The 20897-nt window shown below is 47.5% G+C and overlaps 1 protein-coding gene across 2 annotated transcripts in view; it reads left to right on the forward strand.

Moving 5' to 3' along the window:
- The first annotated feature begins 18083 nt into the window (after positions 1-18083).
- SLC5A1 (solute carrier family 5 member 1) overlaps positions 18084-20897 on the forward strand; it is a 42136-nt gene continuing 39322 nt past the window's right edge. For both annotated transcript variants that reach the window (XM_034438518.2, XM_087880625.1), the window contains exon 1: positions 18084-18309. In XM_034438518.2, the coding sequence (XP_034294409.1) occupies positions 18178-18309 (132 nt within the window). In that variant the 5' untranslated portion in view covers positions 18084-18177. The remainder of the gene's footprint in view (positions 18310-20897) is intronic.

Below are 20897 nucleotides of genomic sequence, written 5' to 3' on the forward strand. Positions count from 1 at the left end.
GTCCATATTTCAGAGAGCAGGTCATCGAACCACACTAAGTTGTTAGCTGCTTTTGATAGGCAGATGTACTCTGCTTCCGCCGTGGATGTGGCAACCAAGTTCTGTTTACCGGTATACCAATGCACCGGGCAGTTATTGATGAGGAATATGTAACCGGAGGTGCTTTTCCTGCTCTTGGTATCCCCCGCCCAGTCAGCGTCCGCATAGCAGGTCAGCACAGGTTCTTTGGATTTGGATGGTTCCAGGCATAGGTATGCGTCTATGCTGTGTTTCAGGTACTTAATTATTCGCTTTACCCCTTCCCAGTGGTACACCTTAGGTTCACTGACATGTCTGGATAATAAATTAACAGCTAAGCTGATATCGGGCCTTGTCCAATTGGCAATATAGAGGAGGGATCCAATGACGGATCTATATAGGGTGTTGTCCTTAAATGACTCCCCCTCTTCGTGCATATGTTTCAGGAAGTCTGTTTGCATAGGTGTTTCGCATGGTTTAGCGTCCTTCATGTTGCATCTGTGTATAAGTTCTAGTATTTTTTCCTTTTGTGATACCTTGAACCCGTTCTCTGTTTTCTCGATTTGCACCCCTAGATACTTGTTGACTCTCCCTCGGGTCTTGAGTGTGAAGTGTTTCCCCAGTTCTCTGGCGAATTCATCGCATTTTTGCTTGTGCTGCCCTATGTACAGGATGTCGTCTACGTAAATGAGTGCGTATTCGACTGATGTGCCCTCCCTCTTGGCGAAGAGGCAGAGGTCCGCTGATGTGGCGGTAAAACCCATGTCCCTGAGTGTTTTGGCTAGGCACTCATACCATCTTTTTCCCGACTGTCTTAGGCCATACAAACTTTTGTTTAGTAGCCAGGTGACTCCCTCTTTCGCGCCCTTCCCTGGGAGTGCCCTGACATATATTTCTTTGTCTAACTTCGCATGGAGGTATGCAGTTTGAACGTTGAATTGGTAGACTTCTAGGCCTAAGACAGATGCTATTACTAGGGCGCTTTTGACACTTTCCGCCCTAACTGTGGGTGAATAGGTATCCGTGTAGTCGTCTGGATACCTCTGGGCGAACCCCTGAGCTACGAGTCTAGCCTTATAGAGGTTTTTGTTGTCTTCGAGTTCCTTAATTTTGAAAACCCATTGTGTGTCTATGAGTGTCTTGTCGGCTGGGACCTTAGAGGGGGTGTACACGTTTAGTTCCCGTAGGCTAGCCATCTCCTTTTCCATAGCTTGCTCCCACCTATCTCTCTCTTCCTGTGGCAGGCTAATGATATCCTCGTATGAGTTGGGGGTCATTCTATTTGGGTGAATGGACATGACATAATCTTCAAATCTCTTGGGCATTTTATTTCTGTTGAGTCTTATGGGTCGAGTGTCGGTGCCGTGCATGTATTTGGCTTCCTTCTCTGTGACTGTGTCTACCTTAATGATGGGGTGGTCTTCCTTCCACCCCTTGGTGGCTACCTCATGGTGTTTCGGTTTTTGTCTCTCTTGTGTATTTGCTTCTAATGTGGTGGGTTTGCTTTTATCCCTTAATTCGACTGTGTCTTCCTGTCTGATGAGTGTCTCGTTGAGATGTATCTTTGACCAGTTGGCGTTCTCGTGGAACACCGCTGTTCTGGATATAATGAACCTGTTGTCCCTGTCTATGAATCTATAGCCTTTTGTGCCTGGTTCATACCCCATGAACCTTAATCTCTTGGAGACCTTGTCTCCTTTTCGCCTCAGTTGTCTGGGGATGTGCACATCCGCCGTGACTCCAAATATGTGTAGGTGCGTAATTTTTGGCTTTCGGTCGTACATCACCTCATAAGGTGTTTTCCCTATTACGCTAGACCAGAGCCTGTTCAGCGTATAATTTGAATAATTGAGTGCTTCCGCCCAGAATGGCTGCCCTAACCCCGCATCCTCTAGGGCGCATCTCATCATTGTTTGCAGGACTCCATTCCTTTTCTCTACGACTCCATTCTGGAACGCGGAAAAAGGAGAAGTCGTGTAGTGTATTATCCCGTGCATCTTTGACCAGTTCAAGAAGTCCCTTGATAGGAACTCAGACCCCCTGTCTGTCATTATTTGCCTTATCTTTGTGTTGTGTTGCGTTTCCACCCTCTTATAAAATTCCTTAAATTTTTGAAATACCTCGTTCTTATGGTTAATGGTATATACAAAGCCATAGCGGCTGTAGTCATCTACTATTGTCAGAAAATACCTCTTTTTATATTTTATAGAGGGCTTCATGGGGCCCACAATGTCCATATGTACCAGGTGGAAGATAGAATTGGTGGTACGGGTGGCTTTTCTAGGTCTGGGTTTGGTTTTTAACTTAGATGATTTACATACAGAACACTCTAAGTAGTTTTTGCAATTTTTTATTTTCAAGTCACTGGTACATTCTGTCATTTTTTGGATGACTGGGAAGCTGGCATGGCCCAATTTTCTATGTAGCAAGTGGGCACAGTCATCGTGAATGGGTTTGCCAATTAATAGTTTCTCTCTGTGTGTTGTGCTGTTTTTGGTGGGGTCACCTTCCCTGCCCCCTTCTGTCTCGACATGTGCATTGACTTTATCCTCAGTGTTCTCCAGTTGGGCGATTACTTGGGTCTGGCTATTCTTCTTAAGGTGGAGGTATGTTAGCCCTCCGTCAATGACTATTTTGCCGATGCTTTCCCTGTTCCTGCTCATGTAGGCTTTTCCCTCTTTGAAGGTGGTCTCTATGCCCATGTCCTTGCTTAGTTTAAGCGCCACTAAAATATTGTGGGGTATTTCGGGTATGAGTAATACCCCCTCTATTTTGCCTATTCCGCCTATGAACGTGTTTCCTTTCCCTGTTACTAGGACCCTGTTTTGATTGGCCACCTTAATGTGGTAGTTTTCCTCTGTGAATGAGGTCAGTATCTTCCTGTCATGAGTTGTGTGGTTGGTGGCTCCCAAATCAATGAGCCATGCTTCTCCTTCTCTAGTTTGTGGGTGTGAGTGTGTGTTCTCCCCGATCCCATACATGGATCCTGGTCGGCTCTCCCTAGAGCTGTCCCTACTTCCCCTTCTGTCCCTTGGGTCGGGGGAGTCCCTACACCTGTATCTGTTTTCTGATGGGGATCTATCGGGGAGCCCTGGCTTCCTGCCTCCCCTTTCTCTTTGGTAGGTGTGATCCCTTCCCCTTGAGTTTTTTGGGCAATCCCGTTTATAGTGGTTCTTGGAACCACAGGTGAAGCACTCTGGGTAGTCTAGGTTCCTGGTTTGGAACTCAACTTTCTTTGTTGGCTTGCTGTCCCTGCGGCTGATGGAGCGGTCCCTCCTTAAGCTATCTTCTGCTATTATCCTGTTTGTCAGTGACTCTAGTGTGAGGTGGCCTAAGCCTATGCTATCCAGCTGCATTATGAAATTATCCCAGCTGGACTCCAGGGAGTTGATGACAATGCTCTTCATGCTCTCCTCTGATATGTCCTCCCCCCTTTGTATCAGTTCAGTTCTTGTGGCATTCAGGTTCAGTATATGTTTACCCATGGGAGTCCCTGCTTTATGTCTGGCAGAGTGGAATTCCCTAGATATCCTTGCTGTGGTGGCAGCGCTTTTACTATAGAACAGATTAAATATTTTTTGCTGTATTTCAGACACAGTCAGGTAATGGCTAAGGCTGGGGTATACGCCTGGTGGAATACTTGCTATGATTAAATAGTAAGCCCTGTGATGTAAACAATCTGTTTCTAAAGTCCAAGGTTTTGTGGGTGGGTCATCAATTAAAAACAGCAGATTCTCTTTTAAAAATAAAACCTGGAGTTGGTGATTCCACTGCATGAGGTTTGACCCATCTAACTTAAGAGTGGGAAAGTCAGTTGGTAAATTTGCTGAGCTGTGTGGTAAATTACTCACAGTCTGTTGCTGTCCATGGTATCTCAGGTGAGGGAACTCACAATATGGCTTAGGGATGCAGTTTGTTGCTCTGTACAGACTTGGATTTATGTTCTCTCCTTCTCTTCTTACAGGAGCCGATTGAGCATGCGCGAAGCCCATTTCGCGCCTGTAGTCGATGGGTGAGTAGCTGGCTGTTGCTGTTCTTAGGCCTCGGCCTAGGCCTCCAGTTGGGGGTCCTACCTCACCCCTAGGGTATCCGGCTTCGTCCCTGGAGGCAGGCATCCATCGGTGGGCATCTGGATCCATGTAGGAAGCTGGAGAAAGTCGAGGAGGTGAGGAGGTCATAAGTGGAGGACTTCTGGGATTCGGCGGCACGGCAGCAGCGGCGGCGGCGGCGGCGGCAACGGTGGTGAGAGGTCCTGATCCTTGGTCGCTGGTCCCTGGGTGCGTGAGGAGGCCTGGCGGAGGTCGCATGGGGGGTGAGTAGCTGGCGTGGCCTCTTCCCCTCGGGTCTCTTGCATTTGGTGCTGCAGGTACTGGGTTCGAGTTCTGCCATCGGCAGGCCTCGAGCGCAATCGGTGCCCTGCGGTCGTCCTCGTGGGGGGTGGTCCTCGGGTGGAGGATCTGGGGGGGTGTATCGTCATCGATGGCCCCCCTGTAGCCCCCTCGACTCGCGGTTGTGTCTCTGCAGTGCGTGGCTGGCGCGATGGGGTCGCGTGCAGGGCCTATCGCGGTGGCTGGGGTCTCAGGTGTCTTCCTGGCTTCGAGCTCGGCAGGCGAGCTCCAGATGCCTTGGTGTGTCCCTTCTGGGATGTTTTTGGTTGTTCCCCCTTTTGTTCTGGGGTTTCTTTCATTTCGCGCCATTGGGTTTGAATCCTGGCTCCCTATTGGTCGGTGGCCATCCCAAGATGGCCGCCGGGAGCATGGCGCGAAACTGGAGTTGCTTAGGTCCTGGGTCCCTGCCAGGGGGTATCTTTGTCTTACCGGTCTGGCAGCCTCGTGGTCTTGTTCCTGGGGGCTCATCGCTGCTCCGTGGTTATCTAGAAGGTCCCGGAGTTTCGCGAGGAGCTCTTCCTTGCTGATGGAGGCCTCCATCATTTTCTGTATGGTGTCTTTAAGTTCATCTCTCTCGGGTGATCTGTTCCTGGCGTGCCTGGCTGCACTTTCTTTTGGCTTCACGCTTCTGTTTGTTTGGTCCAGGTCCTCCATCTCCAAGGCAGTTGGGATTCTGGCGGTGGCACCTTCGGGTTCCCCCAGCTCTGCCATCAGCCTGGTGGTGGACCTTGTGTTCATCCTTCCTTCCATTTTTGATATTAGTTCTGGTTATTGGGCATAACCATCCTCTGCTGCCATTTTGTGAAGTATTTTTCCAAGGATCTTGCCCAATAATCACAGACACGATAGATTTCAATTTCAACGTATTTATTTACTCCATCTCCTTTCTTTCAGGTACACATCTGGAACTGCTGCTGGACTCCTGTGCACAGCCTTATATATGGAGAAGGCGGGGTCAAGGTAAGGAGGGGTCATGGGAAGGGCTAGGTGAGGGAGGAGGGGTCAGTCTATGCATTAATGTATACACAGTTACACCCCACCCCATCCTGAAGAAGCAGAAGTGGCTCATCACCCTCTCCCCAGCTCAGCCAAGGTGGGGAGACTCTAGTTCCTGCCTTCCAATCTGGGTCGTTTCCTTCACTTTGATCCCAACATTTCCCTTCCTACTCGGGGGGGGACGGACTTGGTTATCTCCTTTCCGGTGATGTGTTTTGGGATGTTTTTGTCCCATTTTGCACAAAACAATCTTGTTCCCTGGAGCAGTTGAGCACTCCATACACAAGCAGAAATTTCAGAGAGGAAATATACCTGGGGCCCTCGGGAAGGGTGTCCTGGATGCTCAGTGGACCAGAACACAGTCTTGTCCCCAACTCTGCTCTGCTCTCTCCTGGTTGTCTGATTCTTCTTGAGCCAGGAAGTGGAATCCTGCGACAGAGACCCACGGACCACTGACCGGCCTGGCCAAGAAAGGTGGCAGGGCTGAGCCTGGGCCTCCAAGGAGAGCACAGAGTTGCCCTTATGGTGGCATCTGCTTTGGAGGTCAAGGACCCTCCCCTCTCTCTTCCACAACCCCACAGAGGACCCTGCTCTTTGGCTCTCTATGTTTTTTGGGGGGTTTTTTACAAGAGGGCAGAACATTTGGCTACCATGATTAAAAGATCAGGAATTCATTTCAATCAAATAGGTTGCAACATATTATATAATAGAGCTCAATGGAAACGAGAACACATTTTCTGTATTCTTTTTTTTAATTGAATTTTTATTGAAATATATAAGAATACAATTTAACGATTTTCGGTTTAGCAGTGTTCATAAATATATACAGATTATATACATGGTGTTCCATAATTACTTGATTATTATTGATAGTTGCACCCTCTCTTAATTCTACCTTTTACTTTTTTCTTCCATCCACTTGTATCACATTTCCCACACTGTATAATATTCCGAATTCTCTTTTTCGTTTATCACATATGTTAACTTATTCATCTCGGCGCACTCTAGTATTTTTCTAATTACATGTTCTTCTGGTGGTAGCCCTTTCTCTTTCCAATACTGTGCATATATTATTCTGGCAGCTGTTATGACATGTATAATTAGACATTTTCTGTATTCTTATTCTCATCCCATGGATGACCAGGCAGAAGCCTTCTCCATTATGCTGGATGGAACCTTCTATCACATTGTCTACTAGATGAAGATTCTAGTGTAATTAGATTTATTATTTATTAAAAGTTTCATTATTTATTATTCTTGTATTATACTAATGGGGGGGGCACAGAGAAACTGTATTGCATGTGACAGCAGTGTGAACAAGAACTGCCTCTACAAAGTTAGACTAAGGACCATCTAGCTCAAGAACCAGTTCAGGGTCTCCAAAGTTGGCAACTTTAAGATTTGTGGGCTTCACTCCCAGAATTCCCCAGCCAGCACATGCATTGGGCTCTATCATAATAAGCTGCAACCTATTTGACTGAAATGAATTTAAAATATTTTAATTTTCTTTAACAATATCCTGATAACCAAATGTTGTGGCCTCGTGAAAATTTGAAGTGACTCTTTGTGAAGGTGTGATGTGCATGCTCAGGGCATCCCAGAAAAAAGTCTGGGAGGTGAAGTCCACAAGTCTTAAAGTTGCCCGCTTTGGAGACCCTGGAGCTTGAAGCTTGACATGATTTCAGACTGTTTGGGGATTTTGAGGGGGGGGGATATGGATTTCTGCAACAGGAAACCCATTGAGCAGATGCAGTTCAGACTGAAGATGCAACCAAAACATGGACATAAACAGCAATGAAAGTGATACCAAACAAATACAGGCGTGCCTGAGGAGGATGGGAATTTCCCTTGACCCTGTTCAAACACGTCAGTCCTGGCCAGCCCCAGAGATGCATCTTCTTCCTGGAACCGAACTCTTTCTTCTTGTGAAACTGACCCAGCTGGTTCAGCAGCTCTCTAGACAGTACTTTCCAAATTTTGGCATTTCCAGAAACTTCTTTCCCAACAAACTTTCTGTGTGAGACATATTTGGAGAAAGCAGCACAACTCTGTCAAGGTGTAAACAGAAGTAAATGCATCATGAAGCTGTCGTAAGCTGGATCTAGCCCAATAACTCAAAGACAGACTCCAATTCTGTTCTGTAGCTTTATTGTTGATCTGTTGGTACTGGAGGTCACTGACCTTGTACCTTTCTCTTTCAGGTATACATCTGGAATCATCTGTGGACCATGTGGTTGGACCTTTTGTACCCAGGAGGAGGGGCTAAGAGGTAAGGAGTGGTTATAAGGATTATGGGATATGTGGTTAGTTAACCCTTGAAGGTCCGGGTGATCAGGGAGACATAGTAGTTAGGCATTTATCATGACAGAAGCTTTAGGCAATTAAGTTTTTTTTGATTGCTTTGTTTTTCTTGGAAATGTTTAGAGCAAATATTTAGGCAAAGTCTTCTGATGCTCAAAAGCATAGTCCAAATAGCTCTCCCAATGCCTGAAACCATTCTCTCCGTTGGGCAAGATCTTGAACATGATTCACTGCTGTTGGATGAAGAAGAGTCCAAATCTATGAGGAACACAGAGGCCACCATGCGGCTCAGCACCCGGAAAGGACATTTTCTGGCCCAAAGAGCCATTTCTTCAGCTGCTGCCCCTTCCAGCCCACCTCCAGGAGGGCAGAGCCCAGATGACCTGGCCTCGTAGGAGAATCCTCAACAAGTGCTCGGAAGGGAGGAGCAGTAAGCTGGGACAGGGCTTCTGAGGAAAAGGGAGGGGGGAAGGAATAAAATGAGGGGGGGGATTCAAGGAATTGCTGAAGGGGGTGGGAGGGCCATGCGAGGACAGAGAGCTGAGAAACTTTGGGCAAGGGGAGGCTCTGGAAATGAGAAAGCTGATTCAGGAATTTGGAGAGAGGCATGCTGGGGAAGGGGATCTGGGATCCCAGCGGTGGCGCCTCTGTCTGGAGCAAGAAAAGCACACAGAGTATCCATGACAACCATAAAGAAGGAGTTCAGAGGTTCAAGATCCATTGCACTAGAAAACAGGGATCAACCAGGAGAGTGTCGGGGAGATGGGAAAGAGAACGGAACTGGCTCGGAAGAGGATATCAAGTTTCGGGTCAGCCAAGGCCAGCAGGCTCTCTTCCTGGGCGGTTTCTAAAAGCCAGGACGAAAAGGACTCTTCCTGTTGGCACCTGATCGGGGTCTCCCGAAGGAAGCCCCCAGAGGAGATCAGAGGGCAGCTGCCAGAACCAACCAGGACTGGTTGCCAGGAGTGCCTGCTGGAAGTGGAGATGGCATAAACTGCCAATCGCCTGGACTCATCCCTGGAGACCTCCTCCAAATCCCTTGGCCCAGAAGCACATTAATGCATTTTGGCCTTCAGGGAAGAGGATGTGGACAGAATATTTTAGCCCTGACGTGTTATAAGTGTTCCACTGCTTTAGTGCAATCTTCAACCAGCATGGCCAGCCAGGGAATTCTGGGAGTTGGTCTACATGTCTTAAAGTTGCCAAAGTTGAGAGCAACAGGGGACCAGAGAAAAGAACAGGACCTCTTGGGGGGCTCAGAAATAAAACTGACTGAAACTTTGGCTCAAGTTTTGAAATCACTGATGTTGCACTAAAGACTGTTTTGCTGTACTAATCACATTCTATTTTACGATATCCCACTTTTCTACACGGTTGGATTTGCTCCTTGCAGGACATGCCACTGTTCCCTCCCCCCAGAGTCCATTTCAAAGCTCCAGCTTCGAAGAACGAAGGCTGTTTGTCATGGACTCTCCTTTATTCCTGGGAATCGAGAGATAATTTGAGCCCTTGAGGAACTGTTGTGTGTCCAGGACTCACTGGAGCATTAAAATATTAACAAGGCCAAATCCTTCCTTTTGCATTTTTTTCTCCCCCTTCTTGTAGCAATGTATTAACTTCCTTCATGTCTTTTTTTCATGGTGACAACAGGCTCCACCTCACCACTCTGCTCTCCATGTGGTCACTTTGACAGGGGCAGTGATGGGGTCTCAAGAGCCTTTGGCTGGTGTGGTGTGAAAAGGCCCAGGGCTGCAGGAGAATCCCCTCTGGTCCAGAAGGAAAGATTTGGGCCATGGGTCATACAAGATGTACCCCAGATAAGTTATTCATAGCCGAGACTACTTGCCAAGCTAAACCAAAATGGGCCGATGACATCTGTCATTCCATGGTGCTTGACTGGGGATGATGGAGCTTGTATTTTAGTTGGGAAAACCCGCTCTGAGTCGTTTGCAGGGAGAGGCCATGCTGGAGACGTTCCTCCAAGTAGTTGGCTCCTTACCAGATTCTCAAGGTGGACATAGGCCTCCCAGCAGCCCCCCTCTTTGCTCCCTCCAGTCTTGAAGTGTCCCTGATGAAGAGATGAAGAACTAAAGGAAGGGGGAAAGTACTGGCTGTGGAGCTCCAGCAAGTTTACATTCAGGTCAGAATGTAAATATTCAACCTGGGCAGGAAGTTTTGCTAAGAGCAGCCCCTCCCCCCCCCTTATCTCAAGATATGCTGTGCAAACGAAGGAAGGAAGATTAGGGCCTGGTCAGCCCTTGCATGAGGCTTTCAGGCTCAATGGGATAACAAGAGTCTTCATATGCTTCAAAGCCAACATGGGCTTATGTCTGTGTTCCTCAACCTTGGCAAATTGGAGATGGGCGACCTCAACTTCAAGAATTCACCAGCCAGCCAGCTGGGGAATTCTGGGTGTTAAAATCAACCTATTTTCAACTTGCCAAGGTTGAGAAACACTATGTTAGGCTCTTTTCAACCCAGTCTGGACATCGACTGATGTCCAGTGATTGGGGAGAGTCAAGATGTTGTGGCCATTGAGGGCAGAGGAGGGGGAGGCAAAGTGCTGGTAGGATGGGGGTGGATGAGAGCCTGGCCATAGAGAAAGGCCAAGCTGAAAACTGCTGAGGATGTGGAGAGAGAAAAGGCCCTGCCTGCCCTGTGGTGGCCCAAATTTTGTTTTGGCCCAAACCCATCACAAGTAAAATGTTCTAGATTTCAGTTCAGATCTTGAAGAGTTAGGCAGACTTTCCAGAATGCCAACCGCTCTTCCATTTTACGTACCTCCTAGAGTCCTGCAGGAACTTGCCTGATGACGTGGCCAAGCTTTCGTGTGTAATCTTGGTGAAGTTCTGGAGAAAAGATAAAGGGCCAGGCAAACAGAGGAAAGCAAAGGTTATCACTGTTCAAAAAGGAAGACCCTGGGAAGACCAATAATTCTGATAAGGTCACTTGAGAAAGTGTCTATGGAGATTTTCAGTCGTCCAGGTCATGGTTGTCCCAAAGATGCTTTTTCAAGAGGCAACTGGACACCATCCAGTCAGAGCTGAAGAAGCTTCTTGGAGGAGAAGCAAAATGTCTTCCAAGAAAAACAAGAAAGTCCAGTTGCTTCTTGAAAAAGCATCTTTGGGTTACTTGAAAAAAAATTTCTGAGTGGTTTAAAGAACTGATCATAGGTCATGAAGTGTTATCCCCTGGGTCCCCTGGGTCCCTCTTCTACAGGCTGCACCACAGGTGGGCTCCAGTTTAACGTGGTTGACAGGGATACCCCACTCCCTTCTACATCTACAAGCCACGTCTTCCCAGACTATACTTGCACCTTACATTTTTCCTACCCAATGCAGAACTTTACAATTTCCCCAGTTAATTTCAATCCCATTAATTTAAGTTATCTGTCAAAAATATTCACAGGATATGGCCAAAAATGTTAAGATGGCATCCACAACAGTAGAAGCAAAGCTCCACTTGCTTTTTATGTAGAATAAGTTGCAAAAAAAAGTAGCACTTCAACTGCACCATCATGTCCACCATGTTGACTTTCTCTTTACCAAAAACTGTGGGCATTCCTGAGCACTCAACCTCACCTAGATACTCTGGAATTTCTTCAACGTGAAGCATTAGCCCCCTTCTCTGCTTTGTCACTTGGGAAGGCTCTCCCCTGAGTTCTCCATCAAAGTGTTGGAACCGCTCAGAGCCCATGGCAGGCCATCCATTGTGGTGCTCGGCTCATAGTTTCCTTCCAAGCCACCAATCAGCACTTGAAAGAAGGTTTAGATGATAGAGAGATAGATTTGAGTTAAATGTCAACCAAAACCTCTTTTCCCTCTGGGATTCCTGGGAAGGGAGGTTTACTGGATGATTCTTTGATCCCTCCTTCTTTGATTCTCAGAAGTATGGAAAGAACAAGGTGTGTTCAGTAGGAGGAAAGAGGAGATGACTTCAAATCTTTCAAACTCCAGGCTTAGAATCTGGATGTTCATGTGACCTTGCTATATAACTGTAATCAAAGAACAAGCAATTAAAAAAACCCTTATTGCTAATCAGAAAAACAAAACTCAGTTGGTAAAAGGCAGATAAAAATGGATCGGCCACTGAACTGCTCCCCTTCAGATGAGGAATACCAGGGCACTATGTGAGGTTGGCTCTGGCAGGACTGAGCAGCAGAGAGGATGCCCAAGATCCTTTTGGGGAGTCCGACTTCTGAACTGCCAGAAGTGTTGCTCCGTTTGTCTCTGAGTTTAGGGGCAAAGGCTACTAACTGAGGTCAGCATTTTCTTAGGAAAAACACCTTCTCCGAAGGCTCATAGCTCTGCCTGAACCTGAGCTTACTCTTGCTGGTGTCACAACACTCTCTTCCTGTTCTTTGGACAATTCCCCTTGTTTTTAAAATGCAACTTTACTCCAATGGAAGGATGAGGTCTTGGCTGGGGAATTTTGGGAGTTGACGTCCACACATCAGAAAGCTGCCAGGGATGAGAGATGCTCAACTAGGTGTCCTCCATAATTGGAGAGCAAGCTGGTGCTGCCTGTCTTCCCAGAATCAATGGTCTTTCTATGTGATCCTGGTGAACACTTGTGCAAGCCTGAACCCCAGGAGAGTTCCCCCATCCTTCAGCTGAGCCTGATCCTTTCTTCCCGAGAACAGATTCCCAGAAACGCTCCTTCCTCATTCACTTGGCAAGGAGAAACCAGTGGAAAGCACTGGAACCACTCCCCCACTGGGCTTGGCGATGGATTGGGTGGATGAGTCACCTGCTCTGCAACAGGTGGCCTCTTTGTCAAGGTGAGAAGCTCACAAGCCCTCTGGAATTTCCACACGCCTAGCCTGAGGTTCCCCTGAAGATTTATTTCAACAAAGGTTGATGGCTGCCAGGAATTTTGGTCCATGGCTACAAAAAGTTTGGTCCATGGCTATTGCTTAACGCATTGTAAGCCGCCCTGAGTCTCCGGAGAAGGGCGGCATATAAATCAAATTAAAAAAAAGGGGGGGGCTTGTTAAGCAACAACGTTACCTGCACAGTGACCAAGGACAGGGGGCTTCCTGCCTCTCACAAATTCAGGCACCCCGAGTTTGGCTGGAGCTGATAAGAACTGGATCCTTGAATTAGAGAGGAAGAAAAGCTTTTACTTTTGCAAAGGGACTTCTTTGTCCAGCTGAAAATAGGAATCACCAAGTAATTCATGCAAAGCAAAACACATTAATGAATGGGAGGGGTTGTCTTTTTATAAAGTACAGAAACAGGTGATACGTGCATTTGGTACATGTGATACATCAGAAAGCAAATGATCAAACCCATTAATTGATTACATGTGAAAGTTGAATAGTAGCAACATTTAGTAGAATTCTTAATAACATTCCATAAATGGCCAATTGATGGGTTACGTTGCTCTTTCACAATTGGGTTCGTATCTCTCTTAAAACCTTCAAGGACTTCAGAATATGCTGTCAATTGCATAAATGTCTACGGAGGTTTTCAGTCATCCAGGTCATGGTTGTCTCAAAGGTGCTTTTCCCAAAAGGCAACTGGATTTTCTTGTTTTTTGCCTTGAAAAGTTTCACTTCTCATCCAAGAAGCTTCTTCAGTTCTTTGGATAAGAAGTGAAACTTTTTCAAAGAAAAAAACCACAACTCTATTGTGTAGTTGCTGAAAAGCAAGGTCTCACATACCAAAAGAAATGGCCTTGGCTAAGAAGTAAAAAACATAAAGTTAAAAAAGAGATCTGGACTGCCATGTTAAGAGAACTAAGATCAGCTTCTCAGATGCTAACCGTGAAGCCAGAGGGGGCTTCACATCATTTAACAAACGGTTCACCTAGTGCCGAACCAAAAATGTGAGAGCCCGGCTTCAAATACGTGGCGATTTCATGCATGCGGCTTCCAGCACCCCTTCTCGGTAAGCAGAGCGGGTGAGGCGCGGCAATCAGACGGGCTGCGTGGGTGGGGCGAGTGAGCCAGAGAGCGAGATATATAGGATGGGATACCACCACGGTGGGTGGTCGGAACTACCAGTTCGCCTGAACCAGTCGGAGCCGGCAGCAGCCCACCTCTGCATGAAGCCTAAAATTCCAGGTAAGCCTAGGTTACCCAGCCAGGGGGAGGCTTCTCAGCCTGAAGGGGGCCCTTTTGCCTTGGGGTGGGTGCGTGTGCAGTGGGTGGGTGGGGGATTTGCCTGCACTTGCCTTGCCCTGATTTTGCAAAAGTGCAAATGGGTACCACTATTTTGACCTCTGGGCGGATCTGCTGCCTGGGCCTCACTTTTGTGCTGATGCTCCCACGTCTTGTCCTCCCCTGCATTCCCACATTTAACTCTGGGATCCTGCAATCATTACCAACTTTACTTAGACAGAGGGGAAGGTGAATAGCTAATCATCCCCAGAGATTAGGAGGTATCTATTAATAAGGCACTTCTAATATTTCCTCTCCCTTAAAAGCATGTCGAGTGCCACGAAACACAAAAAACTGACTTAAATACATATAAAAGGTTTTTTTTCAGTTTTGCTGCTTTGTAGAATATTAATGTATTCTCAGATTGTGTTCCTTTTTCATTGTTTATTTTATAGGTTATATTATTCTACTTCTGTTTGCACTCCTTTCATTTTCTCCCTTTTTATTACTGTAAACTGCCTCGAGTATCCCCATGGTAGGAAGGCAGCAAATAAATTTAACAAATAAATTTTAAAAATGAAATTTTCTTCTCTGAGAAATGAAGAGTCTCTCTGTCCATCTTCTTTCCTTCTGTTGCTGCTCCAATTCCATCATTTTCTCCTCTCCTCTAATTTAACGAAGAGAAGGCTTAGGAGTGATATGATAGCAGTCTTCCAATATTTGAGGGGCTGCCACAGAGACAAGGGAGTCAACCTATTTTCTAAAGCATCTGAAGGCACGACAAGAAGTAATGGATGGAAACTCATCAAGGAGAGAAGCAACCTAGAATTAAGGAGAAATTTCCTGACAGTGAGAACAATCAACCAGTGGAACAGAAGTTGCCTCCAGAAGTTGTGGGAGCTTCATCCTTGGATGTTTTCAAGAAAAGCCTGGGCAACCACCTGTCTGAGATGGTGGAGGGTTTTCTGTCTGAGCAAGGGATTGGACTAGAAGACCTCCAAGGTCCTTTTCAGTTCTGTTATTCTGTATTCCATTTCTCCTGCTCTGCAATGTTTGGTATCTTTCTTAGGTGGTTACTGTTCCCTTCTCTGTTCCTGCTTTCCCTGGAGTCCTTGTAGGTAAGGAAATGAGGTGGTGCCTCCAATACTTTGTGATGAATGCTCCTCACCAGCTACTTGGGGTGAAAAGTCCAGCGTACAGGATAACAGTACAGCACCTTCAGGGCTTTCATACCATGCCAAGGAATCCAACCCTAACCCACAACCTGGACATTGTTGCCAAATAACAGCAACTCTGGGGTTGACACACTACTTAGGGCAGAGAAGACATACATTTCAAAAAGAATGTCAATATTTTTTTAAAAAGCTACGCAATGAAAGAAGGCAATATTCTCCACCTGTGTGTAGGGCCCTTCCTTTACCTCCTCTCTCCAGAATCACTCCTGTGCTTGACCTTCCAGCTGCTGCCTTCCAGCTGTGTTAAATTTGTAGGACTGGAACCTAAAACATCTGGACACCAGGCCATTTGGAAAAGCTGTCAAGTGGGAGGGGCTGGGCTTCCAAGTCTTGCTTACATGGCATGTATCATTTACATAAACCCTTTCTTCAAGAGAGACTCCTTGAATGTTTGTTTTTCATCCGTGAAAGGTAACTTACTGTGGAGAAAATCAGGGAAGGCTGTTGAGTAGAATCAGGGGTCTCCAACCTTGGGAACTTTAAGACTTGTGGACTTCAACCTCCAGAATTCCTTAACCAGCTGTGCTGACTGAGGAATTCTGGGAGTTAAAGTCCACAAGTCTTAAAGTTCCCAAGGTTGGAGACCTCTGGAGTAGATAGAAGAACGAGAGAAGGAAGTTGGTGCTCTTTTGTGGGGGAGGTAGAGAACCCAGATTGGACTTTCTGAAGCAGAGATAGGAAACACTGGGAAGAGACAAGAGAGTCTTGGGGATGGAGCCCTCTCTTCAAGGGGCCCGAGGCTCAGCTCCATTGAGGTCCTCTTCTTCTCCTGCCCTTAGAGCAATGGCCTCCAATTCAGCTTAGCCTTCTGGAAGGGCCAATTGCTTCCTGATGGACCCCCTCCTAGGATGGCCACATTCCAGACAATGGACCTTCTCCTTGGCCAGGCCAAAACTGGTGAGCCGGGCAGGTAGATGCCACCAAGGCCCCATTGTCACTGGAGCAGCCCTCACCATGTGGGGTTTGAGCACAGTCATGCTGGCTGCTCATGGTTGGGCCAGTTGGCTTGAAAGACCTGGTCCGGCTTCAGTCTGTAATGCAAGCGGTGGGTCAGTGGGGGGTTTTGTACAGAAAAGTTACCTGCAGAGATTTGTTTTTAGAAGGTCGAGTTCCAGCTTTTTCAAAGTTAGGCTCCAGTAAACAGTTGAAAAGTTGTCAGCCCTTGTCCCAATTAAGGTTAATAACTTGCTTTCTGGCAAAGGTTCATTGATCTTTAACAATTGTATGAAGCAGCCAAAGACATTCGTTGTGTGTGTGTGAGTGAGAGAGGGGGGGGAAGAGACTTTCTTGATGCTTTGCAGCTTCTAAACCCAAAGGGGCTTTGTTGAGAGAAGACAAAATTTATGAGCCCAAAAAGTTGAACTTCCTTATGGTACTTTCAGTCCAGATACTGGCAAAATGCTTCCTTCCAGAAGTGGTGGGTCCTCTATCACTGGAGGTTTTTAAGAAGAGATTTGTCTGAAATGGTACATAGGGTCTCTTGCTTGAGCACCCGGTTGGACTAGAAGACCTCCAAGCCCCCTTCCAGCTCTGTTATTCTCTCTGGGTCCTGATATGAAATGAAAGAATCTTAAAATGGGCATCTTCCCCCAGTTGGCAGGCCTGCCTCATGTTGGTTTTCTCTTGGGTTCAGTTTAGGATTGCAGGGCCAGAGGATGCATTTTTCTCCTTTGCTAGCTGTAGTTTAATCATTATTGTTTGCCCAGGTACTTCTTGTTTAACCACGAGATTAAGTGTACCCTTGCCAAGGTAAGCAAACTGGCAAGAATGCTGCTAACTCCCGTTTATGCGTTGCTCGCAACAGGGAAAAAGTTGCTTCAAAACAAGAGGAATTGAGAGACACGGAACCTGCTGGTGTGAACACTTTCAGATCTGTTCAGCGACCTTCTTTGGTAGTGAGGGATTCTGTCATTCTGTTTCCAATTCTGCTTCTTTGCTGACTTAAGCGAGATGGATGGCAGATCCACTCAGGGACATTAGGGGCTTTGACTGCGCACCATTTGCACAAATTGAATGTGGTGCCAGAGCATAGTTTTTAATGCCCTGGATCAGAAAATCACTCCTGTGAGCTTGGATTTCTCCCACAAAAACATCAGCATCCAATGTGAACCTCTAAACATGGGACGGCTGTCTTCTCTGCTGGTCTTTGTTAGGAAATTATTGTTAATGTTCTGTTGGAATCATTTAGAGCAGAGGTGTCCTATCTTGGCAACTTTAGGACTAGTGGACTTCATACCTAGCTGGGGAATTCTGGGAGTTGCCAAGGTTGGACATTCATGAATTAGAGGGAGCTGTCCACCTAAAAACAAAATCTGCACACATTGGTCCTCCTAGCAACCCATCTTCCCCCTTGTACAACCCAGAGTTGCCCTCTTTTCAGGCATGTGTGTCCCAGAATCCCTTGCAAATGTCAGAAAGGCTTCTGGGGCACAAGCTTTGAGTTGTGAGAAGTTCATCCTCCATTCAAACCAGTTTTGACCATATCATTGGGTAGCCCTTTTGCTATATTCCCACTTTCTGGCGTTCATTTATCAACCAGTCCAGGGCAAAACTGTGCCCTTTGTGAGACCCCAGCCTTGGTTCATTTCCTATTATGGCCTCAGAAAGAGCAAAATCTTGAGGCTTGAAGTCCTGCTCCTGAAGGGTTCTGTGCATCTTCTGGTCTCCAGGTTGGCAAATAGATGAGCCACCCTGGTAAGAATGCCAGACCTACTTTCTTGGGGAGTTCCCAGCCCCATGTGTCAGGATGCTGAATGATCTGGAGTTCTTGCGTGTTCGGAACTGAACTGGCTGGGCAGGCTCCAGAGCAAAGAGCTCCTCTCACTGAGCAGCAGCCCAGCCACTCCTCCTCCAGCGTCTCCTGCCAAGTCACCTGCTGCAGGACTACAAAAACCTGCCACAGCTACTGCTGCAGGGCATGTGCAGTTGGGCTTCCCTCTGCGGCATCTCCAGAGAGAAGCTGCCTCTGCCAGAGCACCTGTTGGGACTTAAGGATCATCCCTGGATAAGGAACGGGATCTCAAGTTACATATTATTCAGAAGGGAAGGAGAAAATTTATCATTAACTGGACAACTCAGCCAGGAGGTTTAAGAAGAAGCTGATCAGCCCAGATCTGGAGGCCCCGAAACTGGCAGGATGGCCACCCCGGCGGCTACCACTGTCCTGGCCCAACAGGAGTCGAGCTCCCCTCACATTGCAATTGCAAACGCAGCTGACATCTCGGTCATTGTCATCTACTTCCTCGTTGTCCTAGCAGTTGGCTTGTGGGTAAGTGCCAGCTTTCTTTGCCATTGTTGGTGGAGTCCAGATAAGAAAGTGGAAGTAGCTTTTCTGGAAGATCTGGGTCCAGGAACCAAATCCAGGAGGGCCAGGTAGAACAGTTGCTGGAACTGGGCAGGGCTAGTCTAGTGAAGAGAAGGACCAGGAGAGATAGAATAGCATCTTCCAATATTTGAGGGGCTGCCCCAGATAGGAGGGGGTCAGCCTATTTTCCAAAGTACCTGAAGGCCAGACAAGGAATAATGGATGGAAACTGATCATGGAGAAATTCAACCTAGAAATAAGGAGGAATTTTCTGATAGTAAGAACAATCAACCAATGGAACAGCTTGCCTTCTGAAGTAGTGGGAGTTTCATCACTGGAAGCTTTCAAGAAGGGATTGGACTGCCATTTGTCAGAAATGGTGTAGGGTCTCCTGCTTGGGTAGAGGGTTGGACTAGATGACTTACAAAGTCCCTTCCAACTCTCTTGATCTGTAATCTGTAAACCCAGGGAGATCTGGGAAGGATCAAGGACCAAGGACCTGGCATCCCAGGGTTGCTGAGCAGGAGATGGGGAAATGCAGCAGCAATGGAAGGACCAGAGGGAGGGAGTGGGGTAGATGTTGCTGGGCAGCTGAAGTGAACTGGCAAGGGTGGGTGTTGAGGTCATGGAAGAGAGGAGGCTGCCATAGAAATGGCTGCCCTGGAGGTGTGTGTGTGTGTGTGGGGGGGGGTAGCTCCCATCTTTTCCCACTGCTGCTTCCTCCTTTGGACAGAAAATTCCCACCTGGGCGGGACGTTCCAAAGGCCATCAGGCACCTTTCCATCTGAGAAGGAATGTGGTAGGCTGCAAGAACAACCTTGGCAGGCAGGAGGAGGAGCTGCAGGCAACCAACAGAATCTGAGTAGAGACCAGAAATGGAATTGGAGAGCATGTCTCACAAGGTGCATCCATCCCTAAGCAATGTGGTCATAAGATGTGACATCACATGGCCACATCACTTAGTGACGGCACTTCTGGTTGAGAATCCATGCAATTGTCAAGCATGGGATTTGAACTCCTTTGCTATGGACAACCTCCTGTGGCTTCCAGGCTTCATCGTTGGTTTCGCTTGTGGGAAGCTGTATGGGAAAATCACAAATGGCCATCACATGAGCGTGGAGATGCTGCAACTGTTGTAAGAAGACCAGGTGTAAGCACTACTCATTCAGCATCATTGTAAGTTTGGACAGGCGCTGAATGAGTGGTCATTAGGCAAGGTCTACATATAGGCAAAAAGGCAAAGCACTTTCAGACTTTCCAATTTCTGTTACTGTAAGTTTACAGTAGGTGGTGTTTGCATTCTTGGTTGGACTACCTAAAAGGGTTGACAAGAAGCTCCCTTTGCAAGCAGTGTGCGTCATCTGGGCCATCTGCTTAAGAGTGGACAGGAGGCCCAAGGAACCACACATTGTCCCAGAAAATGGACCAAGGCAGCTAGAGTCTGGGTTGCTGCAGCCCCCTTTAGCATTGAGCAATTCTTCAGCAATGAAGAATTGCAGGAAGGGAAGACAAGGGGGCTTTCAACTCTTCAGCAAAGGGGCACCGACATTCTGCACATGCCTAGAGGAACTCTCCGTTGTCTGTTCAGGTTCCCAATGGGGGTTCTTGGTTTAAAGCAGGCTGAGAATTCAATTCTGTTCCATCCTGTTCCAAGGCAAATCTCAGCCACAAAGCCCTTTGCCAAACTCCAAGGAGAAGCTGGCTGGGGAATCCTGGAAGTTGAAGTCTTCAGATCTTAAAGTTGCCAAGGTGGGGAGATGCTCATGTGGGCAATGTCTCCTGTGCCTCCTCACACGGTGAAATTGCCCCAATGAATGGAGCCCAGAAGAGAATCCGCTGCCAACTCAGAGGGAAAGAACAAGGAAGCATCAATCAATTCCCCCCATGGCCACAACCCCCAGCCTCCCTGGGCAAACATCCTGACCCAGAAACACATGCCAGGCAGGGGCTCAGTTCAAAGCCTGGAGGGGACTGCAGGGGGGAGGCCTTTCCCAGGACGAAGGGGGGAATGCCAAGGAGTGCCAGGCTCAAGTAGAGACCAGACAAGGTGGTGGTGGGCAACTCTCAATCGCCCCCCAGAGGCAGGTTGCCAGGACCTACGGCCAGCCTTGGGCAGCACAGCAAAGTCTCACGCTGGGGGAGCCTTCTGGCCCTCGCTGAGTCTGTTGCTTCCCACCACAGAGAAGGCCACGGAGAGGCCAAAGGGCAGCTTGGCCCTTGCTTGGATGGCTGGAGCAGCAAAGGAGGTCTTGAGGGAGGCAAGGAGGAAAATCGAGTTATTTTGCCATATGGAGAGCAGATCTCTCAGCCAGTTGATCCTCTTGCTGGCAGGAAAGCAACCACAGCGGCCACTTAGGGAAGGGATCAAAGCCTTTCCTAAGCACCAGACCAACTTCTCAAGACAGGCAGCTTGTTCTGGTCAGAAAAGCCCATGGACTCGGCAGGGGTGCTGAGCAGCCTCTTATACTGATGGTCTTTGCACTTCTGAAAGTGTCAAGCCCAGAGAGGACTCGGTTCCTTTCTTCTTCTTAGGTCCTACAAAGACTGAAGAG

The sequence above is a fragment of the Pantherophis guttatus genome, chromosome 17 (genome assembly GCF_059756535.1).
Source record: "Pantherophis guttatus breed Tessera chromosome 17, ASM5975653v1, whole genome shotgun sequence".
Classification (NCBI taxonomy): Eukaryota; Metazoa; Chordata; class Lepidosauria; order Squamata; family Colubridae; genus Pantherophis; species Pantherophis guttatus.